Source organism: Gadus chalcogrammus, chromosome 14, assembly GCF_026213295.1.
Source record: "Gadus chalcogrammus isolate NIFS_2021 chromosome 14, NIFS_Gcha_1.0, whole genome shotgun sequence".
NCBI classification, from domain to species: domain Eukaryota; kingdom Metazoa; phylum Chordata; class Actinopteri; order Gadiformes; family Gadidae; genus Gadus; species Gadus chalcogrammus.
In genome coordinates this window covers 19,554,761-19,571,638 of record NC_079425.1, presented here as the reverse complement: position 1 = coordinate 19,571,638, position 16,878 = coordinate 19,554,761, and the positions used below count along the sequence as shown (strand labels likewise).

The 16,878-nt window shown below is 44.5% G+C and overlaps 2 protein-coding genes across 3 annotated transcripts; one reads left to right on the top strand and one right to left on the bottom strand.

Annotated features, from left to right (window-relative positions):
• The first annotated feature begins 1,534 nt into the window (after window positions 1-1,534).
• On the top strand, window positions 1,535-10,204 carry cilp (cartilage intermediate layer protein, nucleotide pyrophosphohydrolase). The gene is made up of 9 exons (XM_056607661.1): window positions 1,535-1,660; window positions 3,404-3,552; window positions 4,078-4,104; window positions 4,250-4,519; window positions 4,704-4,883; window positions 4,975-5,280; window positions 5,667-5,775; window positions 6,017-6,165; window positions 6,486-10,204. The coding sequence occupies exons 2-9, from the start codon at window positions 3,498-3,500 to the stop codon at window positions 8,864-8,866; spliced, it is 3,477 nt and encodes a 1,158-aa protein (XP_056463636.1). The 5' UTR covers window positions 1,535-1,660; window positions 3,404-3,497; the 3' UTR covers window positions 8,867-10,204.
• eif3jb (eukaryotic translation initiation factor 3, subunit Jb) lies at window positions 8,966-16,754 on the bottom strand. Of its 2 annotated transcripts, XM_056607662.1 has the most exons (9): window positions 16,517-16,754; window positions 16,262-16,350; window positions 15,048-15,102; window positions 14,823-14,917; window positions 14,410-14,506; window positions 11,771-11,941; window positions 11,577-11,650; window positions 10,539-10,686; window positions 8,966-10,506 (listed from the first exon to the last, which is right to left on the bottom strand). In XM_056607662.1, the coding sequence occupies exons 1-8, from the start codon at window positions 16,527-16,529 to the stop codon at window positions 10,558-10,560; spliced, it is 723 nt and encodes a 240-aa protein (XP_056463637.1). In that variant the 5' UTR covers window positions 16,530-16,754; the 3' UTR covers window positions 8,966-10,506; window positions 10,539-10,557. The 2 variants fall into 2 exon arrangements, with proteins under 2 accessions (XP_056463637.1, XP_056463638.1); XM_056607663.1 differs by lacking the exon at window positions 8,966-10,506 and having other exon boundaries at window positions 10,519-10,686.
• Between the last annotated feature and the right edge of the window lie 124 nt (window positions 16,755-16,878).

Here is a 16,878-nt window from a genome sequence, read left to right as displayed (position 1 = left end):
ACATTTAAAATGGCTTGTAAAGTCTTCCTTTAGTAAAAAGCACTTATGCGCTGCGAGCTGTGATACACAGCACCGGCAGTCAGTTTGGTCTGTGGTCACCACCAAGTACAAACAGCAAGCCCCATGGCAGGGTTTCCTGTCTGCTTCTGATCCTTTATATGGGATCATCTGGGAGGAGATTTTCAATTAACATCTTGTGGTTTCTTTGTACAGTATTACAATAAAAACAAAAAAATCTCGGTTTGGGGTTGATACAACCACAGCTGAAGAACGTGCACCAAGATTACTGTTATCATCCGAAATCCTGTGAAAAACGCCATGTTTGGACATATGTTTCGCGGATAAACCTTGTTCTAAATGACTCCAAATGCTTTAAAGTCCAGCTGGAAGTATTTGGCTGGAGAAGTGGGCTGCAAATTGCTGAACTACATCCTGATGTCCCCTTTACTGAACATATCCCGCCAAGTCCACTACCGGCTGCCGAGGAAACAGTAATCGGTGGAAAATGAACATGCTGTAATGTTAGGATTGGTGGAAAACAAGGTTCTGAAAATTCGCACTGTAGAAAAACTTCTCTGGATATCATTGAACAGAATTTATAGCATTGATCTATATATTATATTGCAAGAGTCCAACATGCAATAACCAATAATTAAACTTCACTTCGTACATTTAGTGAAACTGTTCAGAAAAATGTTTTTTCCTCACAGATTAGTAGCACTGCACAAGAAGCTTTAATTATTTACTACAAAAATATAGTCATAAAATGAGCACGTTAACAGCACATAATTAACTAACTTATTATTTTAACCATATAAGTATGATTTCAATAAAACACCTATTGTCCACCTATCCATCACTAGAAGGTGGGTTCCTTCTCAATGTTCCTTCCTTTATGGTTAGGTTGATCATGCCCCACCCTCCTGAGTTGACCCTTTACAAGGTTCTGATTGGCTTCAACAACAGGTGACTGTATTTGATACCTTAACCTTTCAAGTGTTACCTCACAAGCAACAGATTTAAGCACACGCTTGAGGCGGAACAAAAGCCTATAGGACACATGAAATTAGCTCTGATTCGGTTTTCCTATACTGAATACATCCTCAAAGAAACCGTATTGCTGTTTAATTGATGACCCCCAAGATCGTGTTGCAATTGACATACTGTTTTGTAATTGTTGCCTGATGTATTATCTCAACAAATTCAGAATTCTTTTTTTACCATACATTTCAACTCCTAATAGTAACATTGAAAAGCTCAACACACTATTAAAATGTATCTCTACACATTGAATTGCAACCCCATGTATTATGGATGGGTCATTTCTGCCAATACACAGCCCTAGATACAATTCCTACGGTTAAAATGTCTAAGATCAAAGTGTCTGCTTTAGAAACTTGTGATCTGTGTTATTTTCTCAGTTGGGGCGGGTGGGGTGAGGGTGAGAGGGAACAGAGATGGTGGTGGGTTGATACCAAACATTCAGTGGTTGGAGGAATGAGTAGGGGGGTTAGTATAAGAGTGCGTAGGGGGCTGTCAGACTTTAGTATAGGAAGGAGCAGAGGGTGGGGTCTGTCACGCAAGAATTGAGAAAAGAGCGAGAGAGAGGGAAAGGGGTTCTCAGGATCCCAAACCGCACTACTCCTCACTGCAGAAAGAGGTAAGAGAGATCAAATCCTGACAATACTTCTGTCCATATATATCCTACTCATAGTGATTGAGAAGTGCGTCGTTGTCGTTAAACAACTGTTATTGAGTTGTAAAACCAGGCGTCTGTTTCCAATGTCACAGGAAATGTGCTTTGGGACAAGATGTTTTGAGTGATAGACTTCATCCCACATGATCTTGTTCTCATCACATCCAAGGACTCCCAACAATTGAAAGAAATCATACCGTGTTCGTGTTTTAATGAGACACCCAGATTTTCTTCATTTTCTTTTTTTTTAAGATACTTTAAAAATGGGATGGGTGCTTTCTTATACACAAATCCAAACTAAACATGTACAGAGTGTGATATAAATCGTTTGAATCTGGTATCCTATGGAGCTGTGATTGTTCACGCTGGAGCTCTTCTTTGCTTGTGTTGACATTAGACAACTTGGTGTTTCTTGTCTTGGGGATGCAGAAAGACTTTAGTGCTCCCCTTGCGCTGGCTTGATTGCTTATCCAGATGTGTAACTTGAGCGGAGTTCTGTGCGTGTCCATAACGGTCAGCAGCTCAACGTGGTTCTGCTGCTCTATCGAACTTATATGGAGAAGATGTGGGGGATTATCACTCAAGTTCCTATAAATTCAGCCAGTAAGACGATTGTGCTCGAAAACGTCTTGTCATCGTTAGTCAGCCTGGTACAGAAAACTGTAGGAGTAACTCTATTATACTACCATTGTAGATTTTAGGTACAATTATGTGGTATTACAGTTCATGAGCCTTTTATATTTGTACTTTTATCAGAATGATCGCCAACAAAATAATGGGTCTTTTGTCAATGTGACCCAAAACATCTCAAATTACCGTTGGCTGGTCTATTGCCGCCTATCAACTGGCCAGGGAAACCGTAAGCTCTCACGTGTGTCAAGGTTGTCTGCAAAAACAAAATGGTAGACATTTGTTTTATTCTCCTTTGAAAATGCAACATTTCTAGCAATAAATGCAAATTACAATTTCGGTATCTTCACTCAGTGAATGTATATGATGTTTAGTTTGTTAGTAATTGCAATGTTTTCTATCGTTGCCTTGGTCATTCATATGGAATCTAATAACCCTGAAACCACGCAACACGCATGTATGAAATGATTGTCTTGGCGTTGTGTAATCATCTGAGCTTTCCGTTGGGTCTCACAAAAACCCAAGTTCGTCGAGTAACCTTCCCGGGGTCACTCAAAAATCGAAATCTTTATTGAAAGATTATCTAACAGCGGTTTAAATGTGTTGTTCAACAAAGCGTATCTATAAAAGGAACCAATGTAATGGATTTCTTTATGCGAAGGCAAAGCATACATAAAAATATGTTGTGCCCCACAAATACACCTGGTCGTAATCCATACCACAGAAGAATGCCCTTGCAGCTTAGAAGAATACCCAACGCAAAGACATTGATTCAAACAACGTTCAAGTGGCTTGGTTTCAAGGCTACCAATGCCATATGAAACACCATGGCAGCGATAGAAAACATTGCATTGACTAACAAACTGACTGAAGTTTATGAAAATAAAATTCACATTCATTTGCTAGAAATGCTATCAAAACGCCTGTTAATGCCGAAACTATCTTTTCTACTGAGAATATAAAGAATGCAATCCCTTTGTTTTGGCAATATTATAGTATCGTATCTTAGAATTGCTGCTGTGCATCTGGGCAGTTTATTATCGGAATGTGATTTCTGCTTTCATCTTTCTTCAACAGAGTGGCGGACAACACTATCTTTAGAGTCCCTGCTGTGACACGTTCTACCCAGAGGTGAAAGGTCAGAGGTCGCTCCGAGCTACAAAGTGTCAGAATGTCTGTGTGGCCCCTGCTTCTTGTCCTTTGCGCCATGGCGGCCACGTCTCGAGGTTTGGCTCTCGAGCTTCTCTTCATCGGATGCATTTTGCACAAGCACAGTACACATGCAAATACTAACACAAAACAGACACACAAAATATACACTTTGGCACACACAACATATAAGACACACAACTAAACAGCCCACACCACACACACAGACACAATCCTACAGAAAACGCACACACAAACACACAGATGTAAAATGTACAACAAAGATTGCAGAGTAATCCAGAAGGAAAAGAAACAATGCTCTGGTATTTTTCAATAATAAAATGTTGGGAAAGAAAATATTGCTGCTCCTCATTTAGGTGATTACCTTGACTGTCTTCAATACACAGCTTTAAGTTAAAAAATGTCTTTTAGTCTTTCCTCCACTTTCCCAGGACAAATTCAACCACTGGTGGTTTAATTTATCGTTATTGTTGGGTTCATAGAACCAACAATAAAAGTATATCCCGTTAACCACAAAAATTATATAGGGGAGTACTGTTAATGATACCGATTTTGTGTGTCTGTGTGTGTATCATGTTTAGGATCACGGAGGAACGACAATTCAGACGGTATGATTGCATTTCTTTTCTAAAATAAAAACAGAATAAGTGCATGTAGAATCAGATTGTTGTGCAGTACGGTTCCACACAGCCGCGTGTCGACCGAGCAGCTGCTCAGTCAATCTCACGGCTTGTCTCGTCCTCGTACCTTCAGCCAACCATAAGTGGACCACTTGGTTCAACGTGGACCATCCCGGGGGCCGTGGGGACTACGAGCAGCTGGAAGCAATCCGCTTCTACTACCGCTCCAGGGTGTGCCCTGTCCCACGGGCACTGGAGGCCCGGACCACGGACTGGGTCCCGGCCCGCGAGACGGGGGAGACGGTGCACGCCGACCCCACGGTGGGTTTCTGGTGCCTCAATGAGGAGCAGGGTCCGGGGAGGAACTGCTCCAACTACTCTGTCCGCTTCCTCTGCCCGAAAGGTAGGTGTGATCAGTGGTACAGGCGGCTCAAATTAGTTAATTTAAGGCAGGATATTGTAGCGGTTGGGGGGTTCCACTCCCAGAAAAACAAACAAAGACATTAGTAGTCATAAGACAATTAGTGTAATGTAATGCAAAGCTGCTATTCCAAACATGTATATTACCCATGCTTGTATCTATCTAGATTATAGTGAAATCCTGCAGGGAATCTGGGGTCCCTGGTCTGTCTGGAACGCGTGCCCGGCCATGTGCGGCAAGGTTGGGGTACAGGTGCGCTCTCGGAGCTGCCAGTCCCAGACTCTGTCCTGCAGCGGACCCAAAGTGGAGGGAAGATCATGCAACGGCCCTGAATGCCCCAGGGCGGGTAAGCGGCGTTTCGTAGAGGTATCCTCGTACATTGTATTCTTGGCAGTTCTTTTATACTCACATTGACTTTATTATGTACTACTCTGTAGACTGCCATCTGCATTGCATGATGGGAAAGGAGAACGCTGAGTGCGAGGCGTGCACGTGTGAGGGGCACGTCCTGCTGGGCTCAGTCCGCGGGGCGGGAGGACTGGTCGCGGAAGGCGCCACCATCGTGCGCTTGGGAAAACTCCTAGTGCTCACCGACCACAACGGACACTTCCGGATCCCCGGTGTGTGTCCCGATGGAAACACCACACTGACGGTCAGCGCCCAGAACCACTCCCCGCTGGACGTGTTGGTACCACTCAGCAGTGAGCCCACCTCAGTGCTCAGCATCCGGCTGGAGAGGACAGGTAACTGGAGGGAGCGCTTTGAGTCTCATCACAGCATCCATAAATTACAATTGTGGTCATTTTTTGGGGCAATGCCATACAATTTTTTCATTATTTTTTTATTTTATTTAATGAACAGATCCATGTACTAATTACTGTAATATTATTTCAACGCCGGACCTTACCCCTAGACTACACTGATCCCGGTATGTTAAAAATAGAAAAGCAAATCAATCAATATACTTTATCCGAATTGTTTGAGGCCTTCATCACGGCTAGCAAAATGTCCACAGTTAATCTGTCACCACAAGTCCTGTCCCAAATCAATCACTTGCTCTTACATCCACGATGATGAGGTATATACTGTATGTTTTTTTCATTTGGGCACTGTTCCTCTGGTTTCTCAGAGAAGCTTCGTGTGTTGACGAACCCTGAGAGCAAAGCCAGGCGAGAGGGTCACTCTGCTGTGTTTTGCTGCCAAGTGTCCGGAACGCCAAAGCCAGAGCAGTTCCAGTGGTAAGCAATGCCCAAAATATACCAACTCCACTTAAAACAGTGGTTTGTTTATATATGAAGAAGTCCTACCACTGACTAAATATGAGTAACCTACTTTGGTTAAAACCTTTAGAGTATAACTTTCTACACATTTCTTGTGTATTTAGTTGTTTTAGCTGTTTTTGTCTAATCGTTTGATATAGAGTAAGTTGAGTTGAATTTGGGTTGCACATTTTTACTTCTCTTCCTTGGGATCCACTAGGTTCCACAACAATACTCTCCTTGAGCGACGGTCTGACAGCACGTTGGTCCTGAAAGACCTGCGTCTTCAACAGTCTGGAGAATACTACTGCAGAGCCAGTAGCCCAGCCGGCGCCATAAAGACCAAACCAGCCCTCCTCACTGTACTAGGTACAGGACAACCCAATTCAGATTATTCTGAGGAGGCCAGCATATCAATACACACTGGAACCAAAAACTCTATCCAAAAAATTATAATCATGGAATAGCGGGAATGCTGTAAATGACACATGAATGTTATACATTTCATCCACAGTTCCCAAAGCAATAGGCCAAGCCTTAGAGTTGAAAGGCAAAGCAAAGGGTTGATGGAAACACCTAAAGGATACAAACAAAAAAAGGATTGTAACTGAGATGTGTGCTGAGACAATGTCCTCATTTGCGAGAATGTCATCCTCATTCCTCTTTTTTTATCTGCCTCTGTCCTGCAGCTAAAGATCAGCCGTCGTGTAATCCCACACCTGAGCCGCACCTCATTCGCCTGCCCCACGACTGCCCCCAGAACACAAGCGATTCCCTCTACTACGACGTGGGCAAATGTCCCGCCGCCACCTGTGCCGGTCAGCTTGACAACGCCAGCCGCTGCAAAGACAACGTTGCATTCTGCTGTGGCGTGGCGAAGATGGCCAAGCGAGATATATCGTGCCAGGGCTACCAACTCCCCACAATGGTGGTGACGGCGTGCGGCTGCCAGAAGTGTGTGGAGACCAAGGCTGTCGTTCACGGGCGAGCCGTCGCGGCGGATACAGGGGAACCGATGAGGTTTGGCCACATCTTCATGAACGGAGAGCGAGTTAGTCGCACGGGGTACAAAGGCACCTTCTCCGTCCAGGTGCCCCTCGACACAGCCAGGCTGGTCCTGACCTTTGTGGACAACATGCAGAAGTTTGTCAACACAACGAAGGTGCTGCCGTTTAACAGCAGGGGGGGAGCCATCTACCACGAAATCAAACTGCTCAGGAAGAAGGAGCCTGTCACCATCAGCTCCACAGAGACCAACACTCTAGAGCTCGGAGAGGCCGAGGGCCAGGATCCAATGGTCCAGCTTGAGATCCCTCCTCGCTCGTTCTACAAGCAGAATGGAGAGGTGTTTGTCGGAAACGTCAAGGCTAGTGTAACCTTTCTCGACCCTAGAGATGTTTCCACAGCGGCAGCAGCGCAGAGCGACCTCAACTTTGTGGGAGAAGCTGGCAACACCCTTCCACTAAGAACGTACGGAATGTTCTCCGTTGACTTCAGTGCCGAACAGGGTGGGGAGCCTCTGAACGCAGGTGAGGTCAAGGTGTTCCTGGACTCTACTCAGGTGAAGATGCCCGAGCATCTCGACACCATGAAGCTCTGGTCGCTGAATCCTGAGACAGCTTTGTGGGAGGAGGAAGGCGATATGCAGATGGAGAAGAAAAGACGAGGGAAGAGAGAGGAGAGAACCTTCTTGATTGGCAACATGGAGATCAGGGAAAGACGTCTATTCAACCTGGATGTGCCCGAGAACCGCAGGTGCTACGTTAAGGTCAGGAGCTTCCGCAGTGAGCGCTTTATGCCCAGTGAACAGGTGGAGGGGGTCGTTATTAGTCTGATCAACATGGAGCCCACCCCTGGATTCTCCACCAACCCCCGCGCCTGGGGCCGGTTCGACAGCGCCATCACGGGTTCCAACGGTGCGTGCCTTCCAGCTTTCTGTGACGATCAGAGGGCTGACGCATATTCTGCCTACGTCATGGCCAACCTGGGAGGGGAGGAGCTGGAGGCTGTGACATCCTCACCAAAATTAAATCCCAACCTCATCGGTGTCCCCCAACCCTTCCTGGGAAAGCTAAACTACCGGCGAACCGACCATGAGGACACCAGGTTGAAGAAGACAGCATTCAGCTTTAATGTAGCAAAACCAAACTCCAACACCCCAGAGGAGTCCAACGGACCAATCTACCCGTTTGAGCGTTTGAAGGATTGTGAGGAAGCACCCTTCAGCGCACCCCACTTCCGTTTCTCCAGAGTGGAAGGGGATCGCTACGAATACAACACAGTGCCCTTCAACGAGGACGACCCAATGAGTTGGACGGAGGATTACCTCAGCTGGTGGCCCAAGCCCATGGAGTACCGGGCCTGCTACATCAAGGTTAAACTCAGCAGTCCCCACGAGCTCAATGTACGCTCGCGCAACATGGGCGGCACCCATCCCAGGACAGGGGGCCAGCTGTACGGTCTCAGGGACACCCGTAGCATCCGTGACATGGACCTGAATAATGTGTCTGCAGTGTGTCTGGAGTTCAAATGCAGCGGCATGCTGTACGATCAGGAGCGCGTGGACCGCACACTGGTCAGGGTGATTCCCCAGGGCAGCTGTAAACGAGAGAACGTCAACACCATTCTCCAGGAGTACCTGGTGAACCATCTGCCCTTGGCAGTCAACAATGACACTAATGAGTTCACAATGCTGGCTCCCCTGGATCCTCTCGGCCACAACTACGGCATTTACACTGTGACGGACCAAGACCCACGCACCGCCAAAGAGATCGCCCTTGGCCGCTGTTTCGACGGGACCTCCGACGGAACGTCCCGCGTCATGAAGAGCAATGAGGGGGTAGCACTCACGTTCACCTGCGGAGACCACGATGCTACACAACAGAGCGTGTTCCAGAACTCCCAGAATTCATCTGGGCAATCCGGGGCCAGCGCAGGTGGGCGAGGAGACAGCCGGCCTAGTCGCCGCCGGCAGAGAGAGGGCGCCAATGCACCGCGTGGCAACCGAAAACGCAACACCAGGGATCCAGCCGGAAGACGCACACAATCTAGACGAGATACCATGCCGTAGGTCTCTTATCAGTCATTAGTGATCAGTGGGGATTGTGAAGCATTTTTTATATTATTTCAAATCACTTTTATTAATGTAATCTTCTTTTTAATTCAAACATGTTTCAGGTAGTTTTTTTGGCGGGGGAATGGGTAAAGAAAATATTTCCCGATAAAGGTAAACCTTTGACCATATTAAATATTTACTTGAAATTGTAAATACAATATTTATTGTACTTTCCATGTTTTTAACAAGTCAGTTGGATACAATTCGAATAAATTGGTAACAACCAGGATTTCTTCTCTCAACTCGTATTAAACAGCTACATTACGAATGTCAGGATGTCTACAATATATATTGTTCAAGAAACATGCATGATTTGTTTAATTTGATGACTGAAAACGAGAATATATATAGTGATGAAAAATACACGGAAATGTTGATAAGCTTTTTATGATTTACTTTCGTCATTTTTTGTTCACATGGTAATGCAAATGAATAGCCCATTTTTCGGCACAAGATACTTGAAGGGTCCTGATCCAAAAGTACTTCCACAGGTTAGGGTCACAGCATTAACAGGGTCGGAAAACGGTAATCTAGATCCACTATTAGACAGTTCTCTCAAAACAGAAACTGCAAAACCGGGGTTTGTTTTCTACCAGTGATTTATTAAATTAAATGCATATAAAAGATTGCAGATGCTGCTATGATGGGACTTGTCGTGGATACTGGTCAGTCAGTAGAAAGTCGAGCCCCTGTGACCAGGTTGTAGTGAGAAGTAAGCAAGGCCTCGCTCCTCAACACACTTGATACAAGCCTGCAGAAGCAATGATCAGGAGACCAGCAGAGGGCAAATCAGACCACTTGATGTATCCAAACACTGCATTAGTAGAAATCAAATTAGTAAGTCATACCTTTGTCATGCACAAAAATAATACCTATATGCACTATTTTTTGCTTTTCAATTCATAAAAGGAAAATTCCAGAGAATGGCAGAGAGGATGTTTATTACCCTAGGCCATCCATATTTGCTTCAAATACAATGGGTGTTACGACTTTTCACATGTAGCGCTCCAGTCTGAATGCATGAACACAGCAACTCCTTGAGGACTACGATTAATCATTACCAAATAACACCTGTATTTGGCAACCAGTCATAGATACTATAGTTTCCTGTGAGGCAAATTACGTAGAGACCTCTAGTATATACAGACATTCTGGGTAAAGACGTTTGCATATAACCACATGTGTTTCTATGTCCTTATTTACTGCAATACTTTATCTGCCACTTTGAAATGAGCCACACCTCTCAAATCTTAGCAATAAACATTGAGTCCTGGAGCTAACACAGCCCAGCAGTTCAAATGTACTTTCCCTTTGCATCTGGATCACCCGGCGGATACTAATTGACGAGCGAGAGCGTCTCTGGAGTTTTAGGCCACACGAAAGGCAATTCCATACGCTCATATCAGATGTGACGGTGGACGCTCCCCGGTGAGGTCCCTCTGACCATTGAAGCAAAATGAAGGGGCAGATTTGGGGGTGGGGGCCGATGCGGGGTGGCCATCTTGTTCAGGACTTCCAGGATGGCTTCTGGGCAGCATGAGAAGGTACAGCTGTGTTTGGGATGGTTGACGCGGGCGGGGCGGGGCGGGGCGGGGCGGGGCGGGGGGGGGGGGGGGGGGGGGGGGGGGGTCGCTGGTGCGCCAGTGTCACATGAAGTCCTCGTAGTCCTGGGCGTAACCACCGTCAAACGCTGTATAGTCCAGATCGTCGCGCATCTTGCCCTTCAGCCCGCCACCGGGCTGACCGCCCTTCTTTTTCTTCTTGGCTTTGTTTTGCTGTGAAGGCAGAGCGACGTACGCCGTTTAGAATTCAACAGACACCCACAGATTCAAACTGTTCGACAGTTGAACGCCCCTGTATAACAGCAGCTCCTTTCTAGAGATAAGGGGGAACTTTCAATTCAGTGGTGACACGGATAACGATTGCATACTAGGTATCGATAACCATATAATCCCATTTGGGCTCGATAGCGGAGGAAATAGAAATACCTTAAATGCAATAAAAATAATAATAATAAAAAATGACATTTATATAGCGCTTAATATGGTACTCTAAGACGCTTTACATATTGCCCTATCAAAAATATGTAACAGGCATATAATAAAACAGACTAGGATTAAAAGAAAAACAGAGGTTAAACATGAAGAATAAGGTGGGAGTTAGGTAGGGAAGGCTAGTAGGCCAATAGAGAAACGTAATAGCTTAATTAAACATTTGTTTTAAACGTGGTAATTGGTGTTACATGATCGTCGACATAGTAATTTTAGCCGTTTTATCACAGCGGCTGAAAATAAATCCCCAATTTAGAGAAAAAGTGTTTGAATTCAAGCTAAAAAAAAATTTGGTTCACTGGCTCTATAAGTTGACAGGCTAACCTTATCACCCGCATAATATCTTCTAAAGTTGAGCAGACAGAAGGCAAAGTCATGATCCGGCCTACTCTCATTGGCTACTCCAAGTTGATTACTTGGATGAGCCGTAGAGCACCCCTCCCAGGCTACCATACTGATCACTTTGACACAGCTTTTCTATTATGCCAAATCATCAGTCATCTACAAACCCCATATGCTCATTAAATGGTGCTGTAGACTCACAGCACCATCTGCTGGATGAAGACAAACTCCCAAAAATTGTATTTCCCCAAAATGAAAATAAAATTACTCACTTTTTCTTGTTTCTGCTTTTCACTAAGAAGGACTGTAAGGGCATTACTGATTTTCTTTAAGTCCTCTATTTCCACTGTAAGTCAGAAAGGGTTGCTTAGTACAAATCTTGCAGGGGGGAAACCATGACATTTAGTACATAGAACATACTAGAACATACAAATAAATAGATTCTGGTAAAGACTGTGAAACTTACATGAAATACAGAGTTCCCGAAACAATGAATCCAAGAAATTTGAATAATGCACAGACTTCTCAAACTGGCATATTTTTTCTTTCAGCAACTTCTCCAACTCTACGAAGTCTTCTTTAGAAGACGGGCATATGGCGTCGATACCTGCCACGTTGATTGCCGTATTGCTGATACCTGCAGAAGACATAGTACATTTTAGGACTCAAACAATATATATATATATATATATATATATATATATATATATATATATATATATATTAAAAAAACATTATCTGACATGTTCTAAAAACACCTGGTGGGATTAATACTGAGAACTAGGGATGGCGAAACTGTAAAATATTCTTGACCGACCACCGAGCCTCATTAACCGGTTGAAACCGGTTAACCGATCGAAACCGGTTAACCGATCAGATAAAAATGTGCCATTTTAAATAACAGCCATTTCGAGCCGCGCCAGTCGCCTGCTATTTCGTAACTCTGCTTATCTCTCTCCTGTTCTGCCTCCGACTCACACACTCTCCGAGTGAGAGGCAGTGGCACGACCTGTGTTTGATTTGAAACACGAGGCATGCTTACTGCAAGTTGACCGTGTGTAGGGAGCGGGCTCGAACGCCCTCAATGGTCTGAGATGGCGCGGACCTGGTTGAGACCCTGCGCGGGATTCACCAGGGGCCAATCGGAAGAGGGCAGCGTTAGGAGCTCATTTGAAACATTCCCGTGGCTCATTTAAGAAAATGCCAGCTCTGAAGGACGCCGCTTGTTTAGTTTGAAGGAGACGGCAAAATTGAGTGTGAAGGATAATTTTTTTCACTTCACACAAAAAGATCTTGGAATGAGATGCTAACTGTAGTCTTATAGCGTTTAGTCTACTGTCCATAATTTAGAGATCATATTTTCCGCCGCTCGCATGCGGGAATAATTAAGACTTGAGGAGAAATTAAACAGTGGGTTAGAGATGCGGTGTCCTTCCAACTTCCAATAAGTCACCTCATCGGATCACCTTTTTGTGTGAAGTGAAACCAACTCCACACTGACCCAAATTATTTTTTTAACCGACAAGCGACAAGATTTATCGGTTAACGTTGATACAGTCAACCATCGGTCATTGGTTAACATCCCTAGAAAGAACAAAACAAAGGTTTGCAAAATAAAAAGGTTTTAAAAAGGTCCCATGGCATGGAAATTTCACTATGAGGTTCTCATAAAGTGAGATTTTAATACGAGTTCCCCTAGCCTGCCTATGGTCTCCCAGTGGCTAAAACGTACGCGTTCGGTGTAAAACGAGCACTAGGTATCCTGCTCGTCTTTGAAAAAAATGGAAGCTCAGGCGCGCTGATTTGGAATGTGGCCCCATATGTCGTCATAAGGGGCCAAGCTACCTCCCCTTTCTCTGCCTTGCCCGCCCAGAGGATTTTGCCCGCCAATGAGACAATGAGCTACGACCTTGCGAGCGCCACATGTGTGTGTGCGTGCGTGCGTGCGTCAAATTACACAGACTGTAACTAGGGCTGGGACAACATGTCGACGTAATCGATGACGTCGACGTATAAATTACGTTGACACAAAAAATGTGTGTCGAGTAAAAAAAAAAGAAGAAAAAAAGATGGGCGGCGCCGGAGTGTAGTAGCAACGCCAGCGGCTCCTCAGACTTTCATAAGTGCAAGGCGCCACGCACTCGTTCCTCTAAAGTATGGGAATTATTTAATGTAAAAGGAAACGATTCCGTGATATGTCGTCTTTGCAAAATGGAGATGACTTTCCATTCTAGCACCACCGCAATTCACCAGCACCTGAAGCGGCGCCACCCGGTAGCAGCTGCAGATGACCGAGCACCGTCGAATTCTAATAATGCATTACTTTGCACTTTTATTTTGGAATTTAAAGGCAATAAACATGTATTGAAATGTTAAGGAATTCATATTTTTTTTCATTCAGATATGTAAATCAACATGTATAAATTGCTATTAGTCAATTAATGGGGAGATAATCGAATCGAAATCTGAAAAAATTAATCGTTAGATTAATCGATGCATCGAAAAAATAATCGCTCGATTAATCGTTTAAAAAATAATCGTTTATCCCAGCCCTAACTGTAATGCAAGTGTTGTACACTTCTTTGTTATTTGGATAACCATTCTGCTGTTGGTGTTATGGCGCATAACACGTTGGTTCTCTGACGTCTCTCGTATATCCACAACGAGACTGTAGTGGGGGTTATCTCAGCCATCGTTGAGCCCCGCTGCCCGCCGCCGGGATGCACCACCGCTGCGAAAGACCACCGCCTGGCAGCGGGCAGCCGGCAGCGGGCGGTTCAGTCTACATCAAAGGCTCAATGTACGACTGGCTCGTAGTGGCTGTAATTCTGCACCACGGCTGAATTTCGGGAACGGCTTCAATTACTGTGTTAGGGGCCCACTAATATCTATATTAAAGCATCCATAAAGTAGCATGCCATGCGACCTTTAAAGAAATATTTATTTCAAAAGTTTAGTGTGCTCATTTTAATTAATGATTTATGTAGTATTGAGGACTATGCTACTTTTTCCTTTAATGTCATTAACATTCATATACTATTTTGACAGAACGATCTTAAAATATATATATATTTTTTACAAATAAAGGACCATGACCTTACATACCAAAAGCATCTTTAGCTAGCTCCAGGTCTGCGGCCTCTTGTAGCTTCTGAACTCTTAGCTTCTCCAGTTGCTGCTCCTCTGGCGTTAGCTCCTCTTGCTTTAAACACAGTCAGACAAACAGAAAGCTAACCCTAACTGCAGGATAGATAAAAAAGAAATACAACACTTTTTTCTTCATAACTTTTCATCAATTGCAAAATTAAAACTGCTGTTCAGCTGAAAGGGAAATTGATAATTAAATATTTTAAATTGTCAATTCAAAACACAACTTTGAATGCTAAGGAGTATTGGCTCGGTACCATTTGAGACGCAGATGTCTGAAATGGGAGTTAGTATCAGTCATGAAAAAGTGGTATTGGTGTAACCCCCGAAAACAACCTTCTCTTTAGAATACTGCGGAAAAATACTCTTACCTTCTGCTGGATCTCCTCCTGTTTTTTCCTTTTCTCTCGGTTTTCCTTCTCCTTTATTTTCTCGCTAAGCTTCTTCTTTTCCGACACCTTTGTCTCTGAAAATGACAATGAAACAATGGATCATGGATGCATGACTTTCAACTCGTAAAATTGGACGTGCATTTTAGCCATGGCAGTGGCAACCAACAGTGACAAGTTCTAAAAATAATATTTTTTTATTATTACCTGCTTTCTTTATCTCCGCTTTTTTCTCTTCCTCATCATCGTCATCCCAGTTATCCTGAAAAAGAAAAGACCTCTAGATTGAGTCTTACAACTTTAACCAGTAGTGTATCATGGGTAGAGTAGGCCCATCTAAGCTCATGACTCATTCTCCTTTAAGCCCAAGTCTCTTTAAGACCAACATACATTTTGCCTTAGTTTAATGTCAGAATAAACTTATCTTGTGGACTTTCATTTCACCATCTGTTTAATATTCTAGTATAGTTGCATGCAATGCCTTGCTGATAGGTCAACGTTATTATTAGGGGGGGGGGGGGGGAGCAATTAGTCTCCAACATCATTGGATAATTTCAATTGGCAATGAACCTCCAATAGATACAATGCAGCCTCATCCTGTAGGAGGCTGCATACACCATATGCCACAGAATCTAGTGGACGCTTAGGGAGCCCTCGCCAGCCCTTTCCATTGGGGAATTAAGGGAGGTCCTTGTACTGGACGGCGAGAAAAAGGAAAATGTAAGAATATTCAGGTAGTGAACAAGTGATTATCGGCGTGTGGCGGACTGTTGTTATGAGGCCCTTGTGTAGGATTGACTTGGAAAGTTCCAGGCCCAGTCGAGTTGAGTCATCACCAGATCATGATTTCATCCCAAAGTGGCTAAAGTTGGTTAGCCAGCTAACGTTTCCAACACAGATGGCCAGCTACACAACACATTCAAAGAGACCAGCCTCATCAACTGCTTATTTACAGGGACAACAGAAATAACTCATTAAGTTACTATTGGGTGGTTTTATGGAGGCTTCCTCAAGCTATCCAACATGAAATGGCCTGGCCCAGTAGTTCATGTTGGTCCAACATCAACAGCCACCCTTTTCACGACCACAAAGCGTTTCTTCTATTAGCCGTATGAGGGCACATAACATGGATAATAGAACCAACCCAGCGCTAAGTTTTGAACTCAACATAACATATGGCAAGATAAAGCCCGACATATGTTGGAGCCCCACGAGTTAGCATTAGCTTAGCATACAACCAACACAGGTCCACCTGACGGGTTAGCTTTAGCTTAGCACGGTTTGTAGTCCATCTGACAGGCGAGCATGGCGTTAAAATGCAAGAGATTACACCACCAACCACACCACCTTATCGGGGTATTAACGAACGACTACACCGGTAATGCACCTCATATTACACACGGTGCTCTCAATGGCGATACCTTGACATCGTCGTCTTCATCTTCGCCTTCCCATTTATCCTGCACTGCCGCCTTTTTGATCGGCTCGTCCGGCTCGAAGTTGTCGGCGTCTGTGGAAAAAGACGACCGTATTTGTATTAATATATGGGATCATCCGAGTTTGAATACATCTAACGCACACCTGTCCTTAAACATAAGGGCATACACGTCGTCGAGCGGTCTTTATTTGCCAGATAAGACGTGGATCTCTATGCTTTAAACAAGTTAGTTTCTCACCCCAGTCCGCCATGTTGGTTGTGTTTGACAGGATCCGACGCCCAGCCGGTTGGAATCAGCGGAGCGACGCCTCACTGACGGCTGTCTCCTCATGTGCCGGTGGAGCACTTGGTTGGCCCCCAGGAAAAGCGACTCCTACCTTCTAGATCCCACTCATTATCTGATACAGTGAACTCAGAGGGGTGCCTAAAATATTTTTTTTTGTCATTGTGTTGTTTATAGATTATTTCATTATTGGTACTACTACGACTTAGGCCTACTACTATGTATCGTATTAACATTTTGGCAGAGGGGGGGGGGGGGGGGGGGGGGGGGCATTGAGCGGGTGGTCGGGGGCCCGCTGATTCTATTTATGGGGAAAT

Bases quoted from the DNA above. Each gene is read 5' to 3' on its own strand.
- eif3jb (XM_056607662.1), bottom strand. The intron at 15,103-16,261 runs GTATCGCCATTG...TTTCTTTTTCAG, and splicing joins ATGAAGACGACGATGTCAAG to GATAACTGGGATGACGATGA. The intron at 14,507-14,822 runs GTAAGAGTATTT...CTGTGTTTAAAG, and splicing joins AGGAGGAGATCCAGCAGAAG to CAAGAGGAGCTAACGCCAGA.
- cilp (XM_056607661.1), top strand. From the start codon at position 3,498: ATGTCTGTGTGGCCCCTGCTTCTTGTCCTTTGCGCCATGGCGGCCACG. The intron at 4,884-4,974 runs GTAAGCGGCGTT...ACTACTCTGTAG, and splicing joins CCCTGAATGCCCCAGGGCGG to ACTGCCATCTGCATTGCATG. The intron at 5,281-5,666 runs GTAACTGGAGGG...CTGGTTTCTCAG, and splicing joins CATCCGGCTGGAGAGGACAG to AGAAGCTTCGTGTGTTGACG.